This window comes from Amphiura filiformis, chromosome 7 (genome assembly GCF_039555335.1).
Source record: "Amphiura filiformis chromosome 7, Afil_fr2py, whole genome shotgun sequence".
Taxonomy (NCBI): domain Eukaryota; kingdom Metazoa; phylum Echinodermata; class Ophiuroidea; order Amphilepidida; family Amphiuridae; genus Amphiura; species Amphiura filiformis.
The window spans coordinates 10,315,908-10,334,281 of NC_092634.1; the positions used below are offsets into that span (position 1 = coordinate 10,315,908).

General features: G+C 35.2%; 1 protein-coding gene across 1 annotated transcript in view; it reads right to left on the minus strand.

The window, feature by feature from the left end:
• The window catches only part of LOC140156730 (sphingosine kinase 2-like), a 48,472-nt gene that overhangs the window by 24,608 nt on the left and 5,490 nt on the right, over positions 1-18,374 (minus strand). The window contains exon 2 of the mRNA XM_072179670.1: positions 15,062-15,214. Coding sequence (XP_072035771.1) covers positions 15,062-15,214 — 153 coding nt within the window. The remainder of the gene's footprint in view (positions 1-15,061; positions 15,215-18,374) is intronic.

Consider the following 18,374-nt stretch of genomic DNA (forward strand, 5'->3'; position numbering starts at 1 on the left):
TTCGACAGATCCAAGGGGGGTGTTTCACACCCGTAACACCCCCCCTGCGTACGCCAATGAATACTGTATTAATTGATTTGGTTTTGATTTTATTATTGTTTACTAATATGCACTGAATGCAAATAAAGTAGTTCTATATACAGCAGGAATTTTTGCTTCAAATACAAAATTAATGAACATGTCTTTTAGCATACTAGAAACACACAAAATGCCATTGTTGTTGTTGCTGTAACTTAATTCCCTCATTCAAATTAAAGGAGCACTGTGTATTACATGCTGACACGTCTGTGATTGACCGGGTAGAATCGGCCAGAACCGTCATAACGAACGTGTTGCCGGGGCTCAAACCTGCAACCTTCAGATTATGACTTGGAGCCTGTTACACTCGTCGCCCACTGTGCTCGCTATTATAATGCTGCATTAATTCTTCACATATTGTTATCACTAATAGCACAGCAGTGATACGTTGTATAGATATAATAAATAATACAGCCTAGTAACATAACCACAGACAATAAAGAAAAGCCTTCAAAATTAGCCAGTTTTTTATCAAATTTAAAATTTCTTTGACTTTGATATTGAAGCTACTCTGGTTCAATTGCTATCACACATTTTTGTGTACCCTTGATGTAGCTAGTACATCTCCCCTTCCCCCCTTTGACTAGTTTGAGGAGTTCAGGCTCATACGCTATAATAACATATTCAATATTTTTGGGTGCACATGCATCATGTAGCCGTTACCAGGTAACCAATGTTAATAAGAATACCATGGCGACATAAATTACAAAACTAACAATAATGCTTTATTGTATGCACAAAAATGTACAGATCAAAAATGATCATAAAAATTACTTGAAAATAAAAACATCTGCTCTCTTATCAGGCCTTCTGTAATTAAAAGCTTATATTGAGAACAAAATTGAGTACATATTTTATTTTGTTTTTCTTTTTTTATTGAATAGAAATATGTTGTGTTGTTTAAGAATATGGTTACCTGACAGCCAGGAAACAGATGTCTATTAACAAATGCAAGATCTTGTAAAATTCTGATTGTGGGGAAAATTTTAGTGACATCCTTGAATCGCACAGTGTTTGATTTCACAATATTCAGCATTTGAAATACCAAGTGGTCTTATGTCAAAACACAGTGACTGATCCTGGAAAAATCACTCTGTAAGCCAAGGTCATATGTTGGATTTTGCTTTTTTTCCTGCTTTGTTTCATTTAAAGACATTTCCTTATTCCTTGTTGATTTCCAGAATGTTCTAACAGCATAAGAATGAAGAAAAATAATGTCAGATACCCAAATTTGTTGTCAATGTTACAATATTCAATCTACCATTTGCCCTAACATTCTTCACAAACCAAAATATATAGAAGCATTACTGAGAAACTATTTTGTAAAAATTACCGCTACTATTTTGTAGACCGTACTGATGACTCATACATCAGTAATACATTAATACATCCAGAACACTTGTTTTTATCATTATGACTAGATGCCACAATGAGATGATGCTCCAATAATATTCATTACTTCACCATGTTCACTACTCACCAAGTTCCCAAACAAACCATATCACTATTTCATGATCTGATATTAATATGGAATATCAGATCGGTGGGCAAAAGTCATTTGAGCCTTATCTAAAAGTGAGTCCTCTCTTACCCAAATGCACTATATCAATCCACAGTTGCAATATTAGCCCATTTGCCAATTGATCAAAATTATCCATTTGGATTGGAAGACATTATTTTGATGCAGTGGTATAGCCAAGGGGGAAAATGGTGCAGTAGACCTTTGTGAGAAGTCTTGTCCCTCTTCCCTGTGAGTTACTCACTACCCTAATATTTAAGATTTTTTTGTTGCTTTTTAGCCCATTTTTTGTCCCAGCTCAAATGTATTTTTAAAGTTTCTGCATGCACGTGTACACATACCCCAACACCCCTTCACCTTCATACCCCTCCTCCCAACACACCCCACACGTTTTTTACATGTATTTTCACACTGCTGATGCAGTAATAAATTACGGAATTGTAAGAGCTTAAATTTACACAATTTCCTCTTATTTTGTATGATTTACCCGGTCAGAGATTTGGAATATTATAATCATTATCTCCACTGGTCTAAAAACCTTTTCCTGAAAGTATTTTAAAATACCAGAAACTGGACAGGGCAACTGCTTTTCAAATCAAACAAAAACTTGAACCCAACCTTTTTTGGATCAGTGAATCTGTATTATTTGATAATATGTTGGTATTTTAAACTTATGATAGAGGTTAGCTTACTTAGAGCTAGTGTACCATCCACATTTAAAAACAACTTGAGTTGAAATTCACACTTCATTGCATATTGTATTTAAAGCCTTAATGTACGATCTTTTTAAATTTTTAGATTTTTCTTTTTTTCTTCTAAAATGATAATATACAATCATTATGAAAGTTCCCAATACATTTGGACGCGAAAAACATTGGGAATTTGCAAAGAAACAACATCATAATCTTCACCTCTATCACTCGAAACATCTCGCACTATTTGGATTAGGACAGCGAAGTGCGGCTTCAGAGTTAGTCTCCTACTGGCAAGTTAGTTTGGTTACGCTCCCTCCACATGTGGGGCGCCAGAACCAAGCTAGTTTTGTACTGAGACTACGGTTTTGCGATCGTGGCCGACATAAAGTCATAATCTAAAAAATTATGACTTTATGTCGGACCAACAGAAATCGCCCTGTTTTACTACAAATAGGACGAATTTGACAGCTTGCTCATAGATTTAAGTTAGAACATGTGTAAGTATTACAAATATGCCAAAAAATCGGTTTTGAAAAAAATAAAGGTAAATTCTAAAAAAAGATCGTACATTATGACTTTAATAAAGCTAAAAAACTAAACTAGTTTGTTTCTCACTATTGGTCAAGTTTGTAATATAATATAAGTCCAATAATTTACTCATGTTTTTGATTCTTCAATTTCCAAAGACTACATAAGTATTGCGGTGATAAAATGTTATCAACTGTGATAAAGAAACATATTCACTAAAGTAAATAATACATACATACAATCAGTGATTGCAAGTTTCCAGTTGCTCTTGCGCACTTAGCTTTTGGGGCAATTTTACTGCATTTTGTTTTCTTATTTGAGAATCCAGAAAAAAAAAGTTTATTTTCAAGCAAAAACTGAATGACAAAATTGTTCAAAATATTTTTCTATCATACATTTTGTTTTACAATATGAAATCAATAAAGCTTATAAAAATCCATATGATTTCCAGGTACCGATTTGATGCCTCAAATCACAAAATTTATCAGTGCGGAATAAGTTTGATATGAAACTCATAGGTAGGAATATAGATTTTTTGTACATGGCAATAGCAAAGTAGTTGATCATTTCATTTCAAATTTCACAAGTATTCAAGCAGAGGCTGTTATGGTGGACTCTGCTGCTCTGCTTGCTTGTAACAATTGATTCAATTGTCATAATATGCCCCACAAGACAAACACAATACAAATTGAAATTTGTGATATTGCGTACTTTTGTAGATCCTTGATTCCTGGACACCAGGATTGCACAAGTTCATAAATAACTTGTCATGTAGCTGTGTTCACATACCCAACACACACAAAGTATCTTTTATAACAATTTTTGAAACCAACAAAATGTTTAAAAAACTTAATGTCAAGTTACATGTATTAGAATATTAGGCAAATTTGCAAATGTTTTAAAACAAAATCTTTAGTTAACACTTTAAAAAAATAACATGTATGTACATTATGTTAGAATGTTTTGTTGCAGTATGTTGAAATGTTATCATCAAAACATTTTAGAACCAGTAACAACCTTTATCGTTTCCTGACAACCTTTGTATGCTCTTTCAAGAAAATGCTGGTGAATACATGTATGTTACAAAAACATGTTGGGTAAAAAATGTAGTGTATTTCTGTCATTTTGCTAACTTCCTCCTACATGGTGTACATACATACATGTATGTTATCACATATCACATTAACTAATCTTATAATAGAAGAGTTCTATACTACAACCAATTCCAGGATAATACAGCACTGATTTTGTGGGAAAATCCTGTTATATCAAAGAGTTAGACCTACTCGATGTTAAGAAGACTTCCAATTTCCAACTTCCAAATCCTGACCATGACTTGGCTCATTGGATTCATCTATAGCACTACTTAGTTGACCATTCTCTCTTTACAATCTATTGTACATGCTCTAAACAGCTCTCCTTGAAGGCTCCAGAAGAGCTATTTTTAATGCTCTCCTGCAAATTCCAAAAGAAAGGATGGAAGAACAGGTAGATTACTTTGAAACATGATATTTGTACTTTAATTATCACTGCCTTAGATCTTATACTTCCCTTGGTTTTGACAATGCGGTTTAACACTACATGTACTAAGGTAAAATAAAGATGACAGCGTTGCAGCAATGGTGTATTGCCTTTTGCATATATATGAACTCTTCATGTGACACGATCAAGGGAAATGAGTCGGGTGTCGCTAATGTATACAGACAAAATTATTCTGCAATTTCCATATCCCCTGATAATTTCTTCTCAATGAGTGGAAATTGTGTTGCCTGCTCTTTTGATAATAATTGTATAAGAATGACAGCAGTAAAATACATGTATGGATACTAAAAATGGTCAACAATTATAGACATGACATTTGCTGGCTTGTGTCTGGGTCATTCCATATGAAATCAAGGAGGCGCCCCACCTGACCCCCTCAGATTTGCTTTATATTTTAGTCATATGTTGTACCTGTAAAAATATTAAAAACCTGCAAATTTGAGGTCTGTAGCTCTTACGGATTTTCTGTGGCAGCCATTTGAAGTTTGAGTAGGGGGGTCTAAATTTGGACCCAAAAGTTGCCCATTACATAAATTTCATCTTTGGGAGTCTGTGCCTTCTTTATAAAATGAGAGAGAGGTCTGAAACTTTGTATACACACTAACTGCATGCCCAATTTGTCAAAAAATAAAATTAAAAAAAATTCTGTAATTGCGCGTTGTGTCACGGGGTCATTAAATATGGTCATTTTCACGGTAAAGGGTGTAACTTTGGATTTTTAACATTTTGATCCGTAGTTTTCTAATAAAGCCACAGAATTCCATGATTTTTGGCCACATAAGTCATCTAGTTAGCAGCTACCTTGGGTAGCATAATCATCTTCGGGAGTTACTGCGTTCAGTTTTAGCAGGCTTAAATGTACCTAATATTGCCATTTTGAAAAACTGTAAAAAACAGTAACATTTTTGTAAAACCCTGTGTTTTCTTCAGTTAGTTCATGGATAATTTTTCTTATCCTGAAAGTACGGTCATATGTTCAGTAAACACTGCCACATTAGATTTAATTGTGAACAGCCCTGTATTTTTGAGAACCGGACTTCGATATTTTTCCGTTAACAATTGTTAACAAACTTTGTGGGTATAGCTTTGGTTCATAATTCTTGGTTATTTCTTCACTTCTTCTTGATTCATAACAGTTGATATCTTAACTTGAAATGGGTAACAAAAATTAGTTGATTTGCAAGCTTTTAAAATTTTTATAAAATCTTGACTTCAAAGAGCCGATTTTCCGTTAACTTTTTGAAGCCTCCGAAACAAACTGTTCAGCAAGCTTGGGCAAATATAAATAAAAGAGCTCATCCAATCTATTTATCAAAATGTAGCAAAGTAGATCCTCAAGTCACTTGTTTTTAAATCATGGAGATATATATCACCGTTTGAAAATGGGACCCAATACAAACTTTCCGAATTTGGAAGGCTTAAAAGTCAAATTGGCCCTAATATTGAAAATAAAATGAAAATAAAAGTAAATAGGGCCAATAACTACGCATCTAGTCATTTATTTTCAATATTGTGGCCATTTTGACTTTTAAACCTTCCGAATTCGGCACATTTGCAGTACATGCAATCATAAGAAAATGGTCAACTTTGGGCTTGTCGTTTTATATGAAGTCAACCTATAAAATTACTGGGATTGAACAAAGTTGTAATTTAAGACTAGTAGTCTTATAAAAGTGATGTTTTATAAATTTTGAAGGTTGACCACATCGACTTTGGGCCCCCTGAAATTGGTGAATTTGCATTAATTTTCATCTTCGCGAGGGCGCTGTTGGAAATGTAAATAAATGTTCACCTCAATGTTTTGGATATATATGCATTGTATTTGTCCTATATATCGCATCAGTGACAACAAAAAACAATTAATCCGACAAAAATTTAAATTTAGGGGGGCTAAACTTGCCAGTATACAAAACATTACATTTTTTGTTGCATATTTAATGACCCCGTGACACAACGCGCAATTACAGACATTTTTTTTTTTTTTTACTTGTTGACAAATTGGGCATGCAATTAGTGTGTATACAAGGTTTCAGACCTCTCTCTCGTTTTATTAGGAAGGTACAGGCTCCCAAAGATGAAATTTATTCAAAGGGCAAATTTAGATTACCCTAGTCCAACTTTAAATAGCTACCATAGAAAATCTGTATATATTGAAAATGAAATGGAAATAAAAGTAAATAGGGCCAATAACTACTCATCTAATCATTTATTTTTAATATTGTGGCCAATTTGACTTTCAAGCCTTCCGAATTCGGCACATTTGCACTATATGCAATCATAAGAAAATGGTCAACTTTGGGCTTGTCATTTTATATGAAGTCAACCTATACAATTGCTGGGACTTAACAAAGTTGTAATTTAAGACTAGTAGTTATATAAAAGTGATGTTTTATAAATTTGAAGTGATGTTTTATAAATTTTGAAGGTGGTAATGTTTTATAAATTTTGAAGGTGGACCACATCGACTTTGAGCCCCCTGAAAATGTTGAATTTGCAATAAATTTCATCTTCGTGAGGGCGCTGTTCCAAATGTAAATGAGTTGTGACCTCAATTTTTTGGATATATGCATTGTATTTATCCTATATATAGCATCAGTGATAGCAAAAATAATTAATCTGACAAAAATGTGAATTTAGGGGCTAAACTTGCCAGTTTACAAAACATTTTTTTTTTTTTACATTTTTCTTGCATATTTAATGACCCCGTGACACAACGCAGCAATTACAGAATTTTTTATTTTTATTTTTTGACAAATTAGGCATGCAGTTAGTGTGTATATAAAGTTTCAGACCTCTCTTTCTTTTTATAAGGAAGGCACAGACTCCCAAAGATGAAATTTATTTAAAGGGCAACTTTTGGGTCCAAATTTAGACCCCCGACTCAAACTTTAAATGGCTGCCACAGAAAATCCAGAAGAGCTACAGACCTCAAATTTGCAGGTTTTAATATTTTTACAGGTACAACATATGACTAAAATATAAAGCAAATCTGAGGCTAGGGGGTCAGGTGGGGCGCCTCCTTGATTTCATATGGAATGACCCGTCTATATGACAAGGGAACCAAAATGTCAGCATACAATGTAGCTCAAAATAACAATCCGGAAATAAAATGTTGGCAGTAACTTGGCACAACCTTTGGATGGGTCTCGGCCCACTCTCCCCCAATGTTTGACAAAGTCATGTTGTCATGTTGTTAAAGCATTCATGTATCAGTTAAGTTAGTTAAAATTCCCCCCCCCCCCCCCTTGACATGTCACTTTGCCTTACATGCTTTGATAAATGTATGCATTGTAGGATCAAAAGCTAAAAGCTGACTTATGAATTTAAAACAGGCTCTTGTTGTGAATATTTTTTTAAAGCAGTTGTCTATCCACCCTAGAGTTCTGCCTTAAAATTATTTTGGTGCCGTCTTCCTTACAAAACTGAATCTACATGTACATGTATTTGCAATAGGCCCTACTTAATTAAAGATTATTTCATGATCCTAGCATCCTCTTTTTATGACATTTTTCAGAACATATCCACGAAAAAAGCTTGTTCCCAAAATTTCAGTTGATTCTAATTTTGATTTTCCTTCATATTTCATTTTCAGTGTACAATATTCCATTCTTTACTTGTGACAAAGAGCAAAGGGAAAATTAAATGTGTGGCTTTTGGCAAAAATAAAGAGTTCACTCAAGGGGTGGGGGTACTCAGTACAAACAAATGACCCTACAGGGGTGATTATGTATAATTGCACTGCTCCATAGGCTACTGTGTTGAATTATAGTTCAAATTTGGCATATTTTTGCTATCAACAAATTAATCTGCAAGAATTTTCTTGTACATAAAACATTATCATGATTATGAAGCTAGAGGAAACATTAGCCAGAGGTTTCCAGTGGTATAAGATGTCAACTTTTTTTGAGAAATGTGGGGGGGGGGGGTGAGGCTCATTAAATGCCCCTTTAGTTTAAATTCCTACTATTCATAATCCACTCACATGTACCTTGTTTTTTCAAAATTTAAATTTTGAATCTTAATTTGTTGCAAAATTTAAAACATGCAAATTTATGTGAACTCTTCACAAATTTCAACACTTTTAAATGCTTTTAGAATATTAAATGATTTCACACCCGGTTTCACACCGTCCGCATCTCTCTGGACATAGTATCATATCATAATATTCCTGATAGGCCATTAATAACCATGTGAAGGTCAATCAAGTGGTTGCAGCTAGTGCATAGTGTTTGCAATGGCCAATTATTGAATATATTTATAAATCTTATTGTTTATTTTCTCAAGTACATAGTAACATGATACTTAATCAATATGGGCATCACTTTTACATTACATTTAAGGGGGTACTACACCACTTGATAAATTTTGTGAAAACTTCTGCATTTTTCTCAAAGAATAACTACACTGGTAACAAAAGTTATATGTGACACGATCAAGGGAAATGAGTCGGATGTCGCTAATATTGATTTTGAGATATTGGCAAAAAAGGTGTCAAGTTCTTTTGTTTTATATTGTTTTCAGCGATTGATAAATTGATGTAACTTTGCAAAGAAATGTCATATCAACATGGAGTTTTCAGTTTATGAAAGCTCTAAATGTCCTCTTTAGAAACATATGTAAAACTCATTTTTGACTAGGGTCGACATGCGACTCATTCCCCTTGATCATGTCACATATGGGCAAGGAATACAATTACTTCACTGAAATTTCAATGATTCAAAACAAGTGGTTCATTATATTATGTAAATGCTCTGCGTGCTAGCCATGGTTTTCAACATATTAAAGAATTAGTCACAAGTTTTGAGATATTTTCACAAAATATCAAGAGCTATCTTAAGAACTACTGAACCAATACTAGGCTTGTTTGTACTCACTTTAATGCATTTTCCATGTTGATTCCAAATATGTTCATCAAAATGTACAATTCTAATAATTTTGAATTTACAAAGAAAAGTTGAAACTTGTCATCTGCAGTCGACACCCGTGTGAAAAGAGTTAAGAAATGAGGTACATTCTAGCAGTACCTCTTTTCTTATCATAAATAACATACCGCTTGTCTTGCGTCACTGAAATTCCAGTGTAGTAATTGGATTCCTTACCCCTGTAATATACCTTTTGTTACCAGTGTGTTATTATTTTTTGAGAAAAATGCAAAAATAGTCATTAATTTATCAAGGGGTGTAGTGCCACCTTAACACAACCACTCATAAAACACCTTTACCTCACTGGGGATTGAAAGTTCTAAAAATGAAACTAAAAACAGTAGCAAATCTGAGACTATTGCCTAATTCAGTGCAAATATTTCACCATGCATTTATAATTGTTTTTCCTTCATATTTCATTTTCAGTGTACAATATTCCATTCTTTACTTGTGACAAAGAGCAAAGGGAAAATTAAATGTGTGGCTTTTGGCAAAAATAAAGAGTTCACTCAAGGGGTGGGGGTACTCAGTACAAATGACCCTACAGGATCTGCCTGGATCACATTTACAGCCATTTGGTTTATCAATGAGCCCTTCCTCTACATGTAGGCTAATTTTGGTATTATATATGGGTGGGTCATTTTTTTTCAAAATTCTCCCTAATTTTTGAATAATATATGCATAAAAATTTAAGAAATTAGTTACATTCAGCTGTTATTTTGTTTTAACAAAACAAAAATGAATAATACATTTCGCCAAGTGAAGGGTTTTCCAGATCGCATCACAAATTAATGTGTTATAAAAAGCAAACACATATTGGCAGAGAGTCAATCCCTAAACAGTTCACATCCAAGGTCTAAAATAATTAATGTAAAGTAACCATGGTTGTATTGTTTTAGCTATTTGTTCATTCAATTGAATATCACTTAAGATTAATGAAGAAAAAATGAAATTTAAGAAACATGAGTTGAATATAAATGGGGAGAAAGAATTGGCTGCTATTATAACTCCAACCACCGGTGAATTGAACACTCACATTGCATTTAATGAATGCTATTATGAGCACAATCATTTTGATGCATTTTAATTATGCTATATAGTATTATCATAATGAGTAGACTCGTTTTAATGATAGATTAATTAAAGCTACATAAGCTCCATAATTGTTCTGTACATTGTAATTAAGTTGTAACACACTGAAGGAAAACAACCACATTGGTATGTACTTCAAACCAAGAAAGTATTTTAATTTTTTGTCTTTATTGTATGTTTTTTCTTTAGGCCACATACATTTTTGTGGGGGTCTTGTCCGGAGAATTTCATAAAAGAGTGTTTTGGGGTTTTTTTTGGTATTTTTGGGGGGTGGTTTTTTTGGGTTTTTGTTTTTGTTTTTTTGATGTAAAATTGGCATTGCTAGCAGTTGCAATCCTTTTTGATGCATTCTAGAGACAGGTAGAATACCACAAAAACTTCTTTTAAGTGATTTTCATACATACATGCACATATTTAAATAGCATGGTCCCCTATCATACAAACTGATGCGAATTAGCATGACAAGAATTAAAGAATACAAAACTTAAGGGATCTGTGGGAACCAAAATTTTTTCTGTTCCCACAAAAATACTGTGCAAAGGTGAATGACACACAAAATTGTTTTTACAATTTAAAAATGTCTGTTGCTTTTAAAATTAACTTTTTTATAATCATACATTTTTGTAATGAATTGATGGAGTTTTGAAATCAAAAGTTGTACTTGAAATTTTTTTTAAAAATAAGACCAATAAGACCAACTCCAAAAAACGATGTAGGTGCCAGGCGACTGGGGCGATTTCACTTGGAGCTGGGGTAAAAATTTCAACAACACAAAAAGAAATTATGATTTCAAACAAATAAAATAACAAATAAAACTAAATTCATTGAAAAAAGTTTAGCGACCGCAAGCCGAAAGCTCACGTTAGTGAACATTTTTGTTGTGAGAACAGTCATAAATTCATCAATATAAAACTAAATTTATGCAAATGAGCTACCAAATTAGCATATTTTGCGATGAAAACCTACTGGAATATTGCCACCCTCCACCAAATCACATCACTATAAGCCTTACCAGTTCCAAGAAATTGCACTTGGAACCTCAGATGGACAGACAGACAACCAGGAAACACAATACCTTTTATGGAGGCATAAAAAACAACTTTTTGCTGCATCTCCAATCACAGTTATGATCATTGACATTTAGGGTCCCTTTTTGCATCATCATCATCTGAAGGGTAAAGAACTCATTATAATCTCACTGAGCTGCATAAGAAAAAGCGGATCATCCATGTAGGACTACCACAACAATATATTCATATGTGGGGCATGGGACAAATGTAGGTGTCAAAATGATGCCATGAGGAAGACAAGGAAGAAGGAACACAAACTTGACTGGGAGCAATACTACTACTATAAATGAGGAATGCATCATCTGGCATCACATGGTATGATGACTCAGTCTGAGCATCTACAAAACTGAACCACAGAAACAAATTTATGACAAATATTATTTTCACAGGACTGATTTTTCAACTATTTAATAGCATGCTTTTCACAATTAGTTCAAACCAAAAACCAGAGGTGTTTCCAGAATTTTTTGTTGGGGTCATGAGGGGGGGGGGGGGGCAAAGTAAATTTAAGGGGGGAAGCAAAATTTTGGGTTTTTACTAGGGGTAAAATGGGGAAAAGAGTTCTGAATGGTAGGTATTTTCCCCCATGGCACCGCCACTGCCAAAAACTACAATAAGCTCATGAAAATATTATGGACTCACACACATGTAATTTGGGATTTACATGTACAAGAGAAACTAAACTGTTCAGAAGAGTTCAAATTGTGGGGCAGGTTGGCAACACATGGGGCTGGGGCACATCTGATAATCAAACCTCCTATACTACATTGTATATCCCCTGTTTCCAATAATAGTATTTTCATTTCCTTTGCCAACATGTGTACACACTACTACAATAGAAACTACATTTTAAGATACAGTATTCATAGTTAGTTCTCTACACATACATACAGTACACATTCATGTACACTGATCTTGATAGAAAATCAGTAAAAATATTGCACACAAAAGAGTTCTTGAATTGATATAAACATCAATATCCACTGATCCAAGTACACTAATTTGATTCTCATAAGCCATCCAGCGCCAGTCAGTCATGACTAACAAATTTCAAAACAGACGGTAACCATTCATTCAGGACTGTTATGATTACATTGCAACGTCTCTCGGTATGCCAATAACTAAGTTATAATTTGAGAAATCACAACATTAATTTCACTTACATGTAATGGATGGGGGGGGGGGTGCACTAGCATATTGGCATGTGTCATGTGCCCATCAATAGACTTTTTCAGCCGCTTCTGAATAACCCCCTTTTCTTAACAAAACACTGATAAACCCCTAGTGTCATACTCCGGTAGGCACAGGTACGTCACTTTCATTCGAGTGACCCCTCCCCCATGGTAGTAGTAATCATGATGATTGATAATAATAATAATAATGAACCCTCTCCCGATTTAAAATGCTTCCTTTTTACTGACCCACACTTGCCCGTCATAAGGGGAGGGGGAACAAATTAATTTGAGTGTATTTAGAGAAAGTTTTAAGACCCCCATTTATCCGGTACATCTTCAGCTCCGAAATACACACCATTTGCAGTTTTAAAGTGGGCGCATACCAAGATACCCCACCAACAATCTGCGTGTTTCTACTGGGGAAAGGTTGGCAGCTAATGCGGTTTAGTTTAGAGTGTTACCGGTTAATGTGCCCAGTGGAAACAGATCGGTTCAGAGTGATGCGGTATGGCCACCCGGCAACCGTGATCCACCTCATGAGGTAGACCATGCGGTGTGACACCTGGTATTTCTGCCAGTGGAAATACAACAGTTAACAGTTGCTGGGTGTTGAACATCTTTTATGTACATTTTATGTATCACATCATGACCTAAAAAGCAGCTTGGGGTCAGGAAAATATTTTCAGTACTTCCGGCACACACCACAACCCTTATGTTAAGCATCTGTAGAAACGTGGTGGTTGTTGCCTGAATCGGAATGTGGAATACCAGGTAATACCAAGTAAAAATACAGAGTGCTCAGTGTAAACACGCAGAATGTGATGTGTCCACCAGGCATAAGCTAGTCATTTTCAGTGGTTGCTTATTGTTAAAATTATGATGAAAGTTACAAAGATGAAGTGACATGTATCATTTAAAATAGTATCATCATAATCTGAAACTGGAAGGTTTAGAAGGTAATTTTATTCAGACATTTGATGACATTAGTTGCACAGGTGCATTGAAAATGAGGAGCTTAGACAATTGTCACTCAAAATATTCAGTAGTGCTATACCTTGCTAATTTGGTCAAATATGGTAGACATAAGCAACCACAACTCTGACATGCCCACTCACTCCCATAATCATGATAATATCAGCAACTAAGGCTGGCATTTTCGGTCGGGTAAACGGGTACCCGCCCGAGATTACATTACCCGGGTAGGAAATACCCTCCCCGGGTACCCGAAATTCAAAAAAAAAAAAAAAAAAAAAATTTTTTTTTTTTTTTTTTTTTTTTTTTTTTTTTTTTTTTATTTTTTTTTTTTTTCCCCCGACCTAGACCTAAATGCTAGGATCATTCATGGTTGAAAAAAAAAAAAAAAAAAAAAAAAAAAAAAAAAATTAAAGATATTTTGTTATTTTTAATAGTATGAAAATTGATAATTTGTATTCATGTCATAGTCTATTAATGATTTCAAAATGCATTCAATTTCAATACATTTTGAAATCATTAATAGACTATGACATGAATACAAATAACAATTTTTTTTTTTTTTTTTTTTATTTTTTTTTGCAATTGGTATTACCGTTACCGCCCGAAAATTGCGGGGGTACCCGGTACAAAATTACCGAAAATGCCAGGCCTATCAGCAACAGAATTATGAGAATATTGATCAGCAGTTTATTTATAATCTTTCTGTAGCACCTGATCATAAAAGCAATAGTTCACAAACAAATGCAAGTCCAAATGTATATCTTATCTTATCTGCAACCACCAATAGTTGTATTTTAATAGCAGCAAGGTTAATGCACTTTTATGAACTTTTTTAACCGTGTTCTGTTCAGATAGTCATGGACGTATTTTTGCTGAACTATGAAATAGTATATCAGCCTTAGAATAAGTATGTTACTCGCTCACTCACTCTCCCACTCATTCACTTGCCTTTTGGTCTGAAATGGACATATCTCGAATTGTAACTAAGGTATGACCACCCGAGTGGTGTCAAATGAAAGAGAAAAAAGTAAATATTTCCCCACCAGGGATGACATTCTTCATAAAGACTCAGGTCAATATAGCTATTTTGGGTCCTTTCATATCTAGAAATCCCAAGAAATTTTGACCCCCCCCCCGTGACAGTGGTACCACAATTTACTGCCGAAGCCCCATGGTTCAGCTTTGGTCCGGTAACCGCTCTAGTTTCCAGGGGGCACATGAATTTCTGGGAAGGGTGAAAATCTGATATTTTTTATAGAAAAATGATTTAATTCGCGTACATCGTGGAACTACGCTTGTTACTCCGCGACTAATCATGCTAATACATGAGCGTACAACGCTACACTACGCGCCCATGCGATGTTATCTGCGTACAACAGCCTAACGTACTATACACAGTCAAGCAAAGAGTATGTTCCAATGATGTACACAAATTAAATAATTTTTCTATAATATGTTCACTCACTTGTGACAACCGTATCAAACTGGATACCCGCTTGGTTTAAAATCGGAGCTACTTCTTTGTTGAATACCTGCTCACCCCTCCTCCGCCCACTCGTTGGATTGATGAATACTAATAACTTGCGTGGTCTTGATGGCAAACGACTGGCATGGATATCTGCAAATTGGCATAAAAAATAGTGGGTAATTTAGACTCAATTCTCAAATGCAGTGCTGTAAAATAAAATTATGAAAATAAATTATTGCAATCATTTAAAAATTTCAGCACACACACATAGCAATGTCTTCATGGATCTCCCATTGCAATGAAGTTAATTCCCAAATATGGTCATGAGCAATCTTACCCACAAACATGATACAATTCAGGAAAAAACGCAGGCCTCGAAATAAGCCAGAATTTCTGAGGGCCATTTGGGCCCTTGATCTTAAATGTTTGAGGGCCCTCACAAATTTTTGTGGGCCGGAATTTGGGCCATTGGTTTTAAAACCTATGAACCCCACAAAAAAGTGAGCAAATTGTCACAAATTTTGCGGGCCATTTGGGCCCGCCCGATGTGTCTTTTGTGGGCCCTCAATGATTTTCGGGGGCTGAGGGCCCTTGGGCTCCCCTTATTTCGAGCCCTGAAAAAATGTTCTGCATGGCCAGCTTCTTCTTTTAAATAAGACATCTTACTGATACAAATTATATCACATTATGAAATCTGATAGACCTGGATAAGTCTACATTATATGTATGTGATGATTGTGATCACTGTCCAATGTATAGACCACTTGACATGTGACGTCATTGCCCGGCAGTATGCGCACGCATTATGGCACTTTCCATTGTTCTTTGCCCTGCAGTGTGCGTGCGCATCGTAGTTTGCTCAAGGCATGCGTATTTTAAATCTCCCACCACATTTCATATAGTACAAGAAAGCCATTGAACAATGAAGCGGTTCGTTCGAGCATATCGAAAGACCAATCCCTCGCCTTTGTTGATAAACATTGATGTCAAGTGGTCTATAGCATTTATTAACCCTCCTCTTACGGAGGAAAATTATGTCACTTACTTCGAATGAAGGTGTTGCACCTCCCCCCCCCCCCCCCTAGATTTATGTCAGATATATAATTTTTTACATGAATGTACATAACATGTAGCTATGGGTCTCATCTATCCAGTGATATGATACCAAAATATGTACATTCCTCATGTAATTTTGCTATCACATCAAAATGTGAGTGTGCACTCACAAAATTTGGAAATCCCAGATATACATGTACTGACTGTATATACTGTACACAGTCACAGTATATGCTGGAATTGATCAAACATTTTGCTAAAAATCCAGAAAAAAGAGATTTCTTTTTTAAAATATGAAAGGAAATGTCTATTTTAACCTAATTTTAATATAGCAAAAACCATGGGGTGTTGACCATGTTACCATGCAAACCTACATGTATTGGGGTGTCACCAACAGGGTTGTAGCTACAGTGGGCGGTGGTGGGTGGCAGAGCCCACCACTCGGTTTTGCAGCCCACCACTCAGCTGCAATTATAGCACTGGAGCCCAACACTCAGAGGCCAAAATTGCCCTTTTTTTTTAATTAGTCAAAAATTTGGTTAATTTTGGCAAGAAAGTGCCAAATATGCAAGATTTATATCAAATGTCACCCACCACTAAAAATATCCTTGCTACAACCCTGTTCACCAACCCTCCCCATGACATGTGGTTTTACAATTAGCCAAGTGATTTCTATGTATTGTACTTGAGCATTCCCCCGTTAGGTAGAGGGTTAATCATTTTATTTGCAAATTAGGGAGTGTTCATAAATACTTTGGTGGGGGCTGGAAATTTTTTTTTTCATGTCGAAATTTTTTTTAACCCCCTCTCTTCGTGAACCCAAAACTTTTTTGACCCCCCCTCTTAATGGACCTAAAACTTTTTTGACCCACCCTCATATTAGGTTCAAAACTATTTTGACCCCCCCCCCCCTCATTTGTACACTACATGTATTTTCGCCCATGATGGGGATGAAAATGCCTTTATTGTGACAATGTGCGCATACACTACAGCGCACAAACGTTTTGTATTTTACACTATTTTGGCCCATGATCAGGGTGAATTTGGGTGGAAAAGGGTTCCTTGCCCTATTCTTTTCCTTTGCCCTCCAGATTTTATCTTTCATTTTTCATTCATCTTTGTCATGGGGCACTTTCCCCCTTGCCCCCTGGCTACGCTTACTGCCGAAATGGGGTGTTTTGCTATTTGCTGGGCCAGTTCGTTTGATCGTGAAGCGCAACATTTTGCAATCTTACCCTATTTGGGCCCAAAACACGGTGCTTGCTGATGTGCTAAAAAAGTTGCATAGGGCAGTTATTGTTTTTTTTTTCTCCTACTAGGATCTTTGGGGATGTCCCCATGGAAAAAATTAGGGGTGGAAGCGTGTACCCGGTACTCCAAGATTCCTCCGCCTATAATTGTAAAGCAACATGATTTAGTTGATAATAAATTAATAATCTGTACTGCATGAAACATTATTGTAAAAATTGTCAACACTAAAGAAGAACAAAGTTATTGCAGTCTTTTGGTGATTAAAAGAGCATCGAAGGAACTGACACAAACCTCAAAATTAAGTTATAGACAACAAGACAATTTTTAACACTTCATACTTATATTGAATGACTTTTCAAAATACATAAAGGACCTCATCAAATACCCTTATCTGGAATGAACTTTTGTTCTGGTTTTAGGAGAACATTTGCGGGCATAGCGCGCGAAAAAAATTTCAGGCTATTTTATATTTTTTGCTTCAGGACTAATGTTGCTTAAGTTTTTACCCCCCCCTCTACATGCCCAAAAACTTTTTAACCCCCCCTGTTCATACACCCAAAACTTTTTTAACCCCCCCTCTTCAGAACTCCTAAAATTTTATGACCCCCCCTACATATTTTCCAGCCCCTCCTACCAAAGTATTTATGAACACTCCCTTAGATATTAATTCAAAATAATTTAAATCACTTGAACTTGAAGTTCTGAACTAAAGTAACGTAAATTTTGTAATGATTGCAGAACTCAGACAACAATACCAATGCTTATCAATATTGAATACATTATCCATAGATAGTGCAAAACAAACCACTGTCTGCATGTGATTCTTCAATTCAATCAAAGTTGTGCCACATAAAATTAAAGATTTGTTTCACATCCTCACATTTTTGGAAAAGTGAGGAGGGGAGGGAGGTTTTTTTCTTCTTTTGTTTTGCAAAATGTTATTGTGAAAGCAATTTTCACATAAAATTTACATTGCTAGCAGTTTTCATCATCTTTTTAAAAA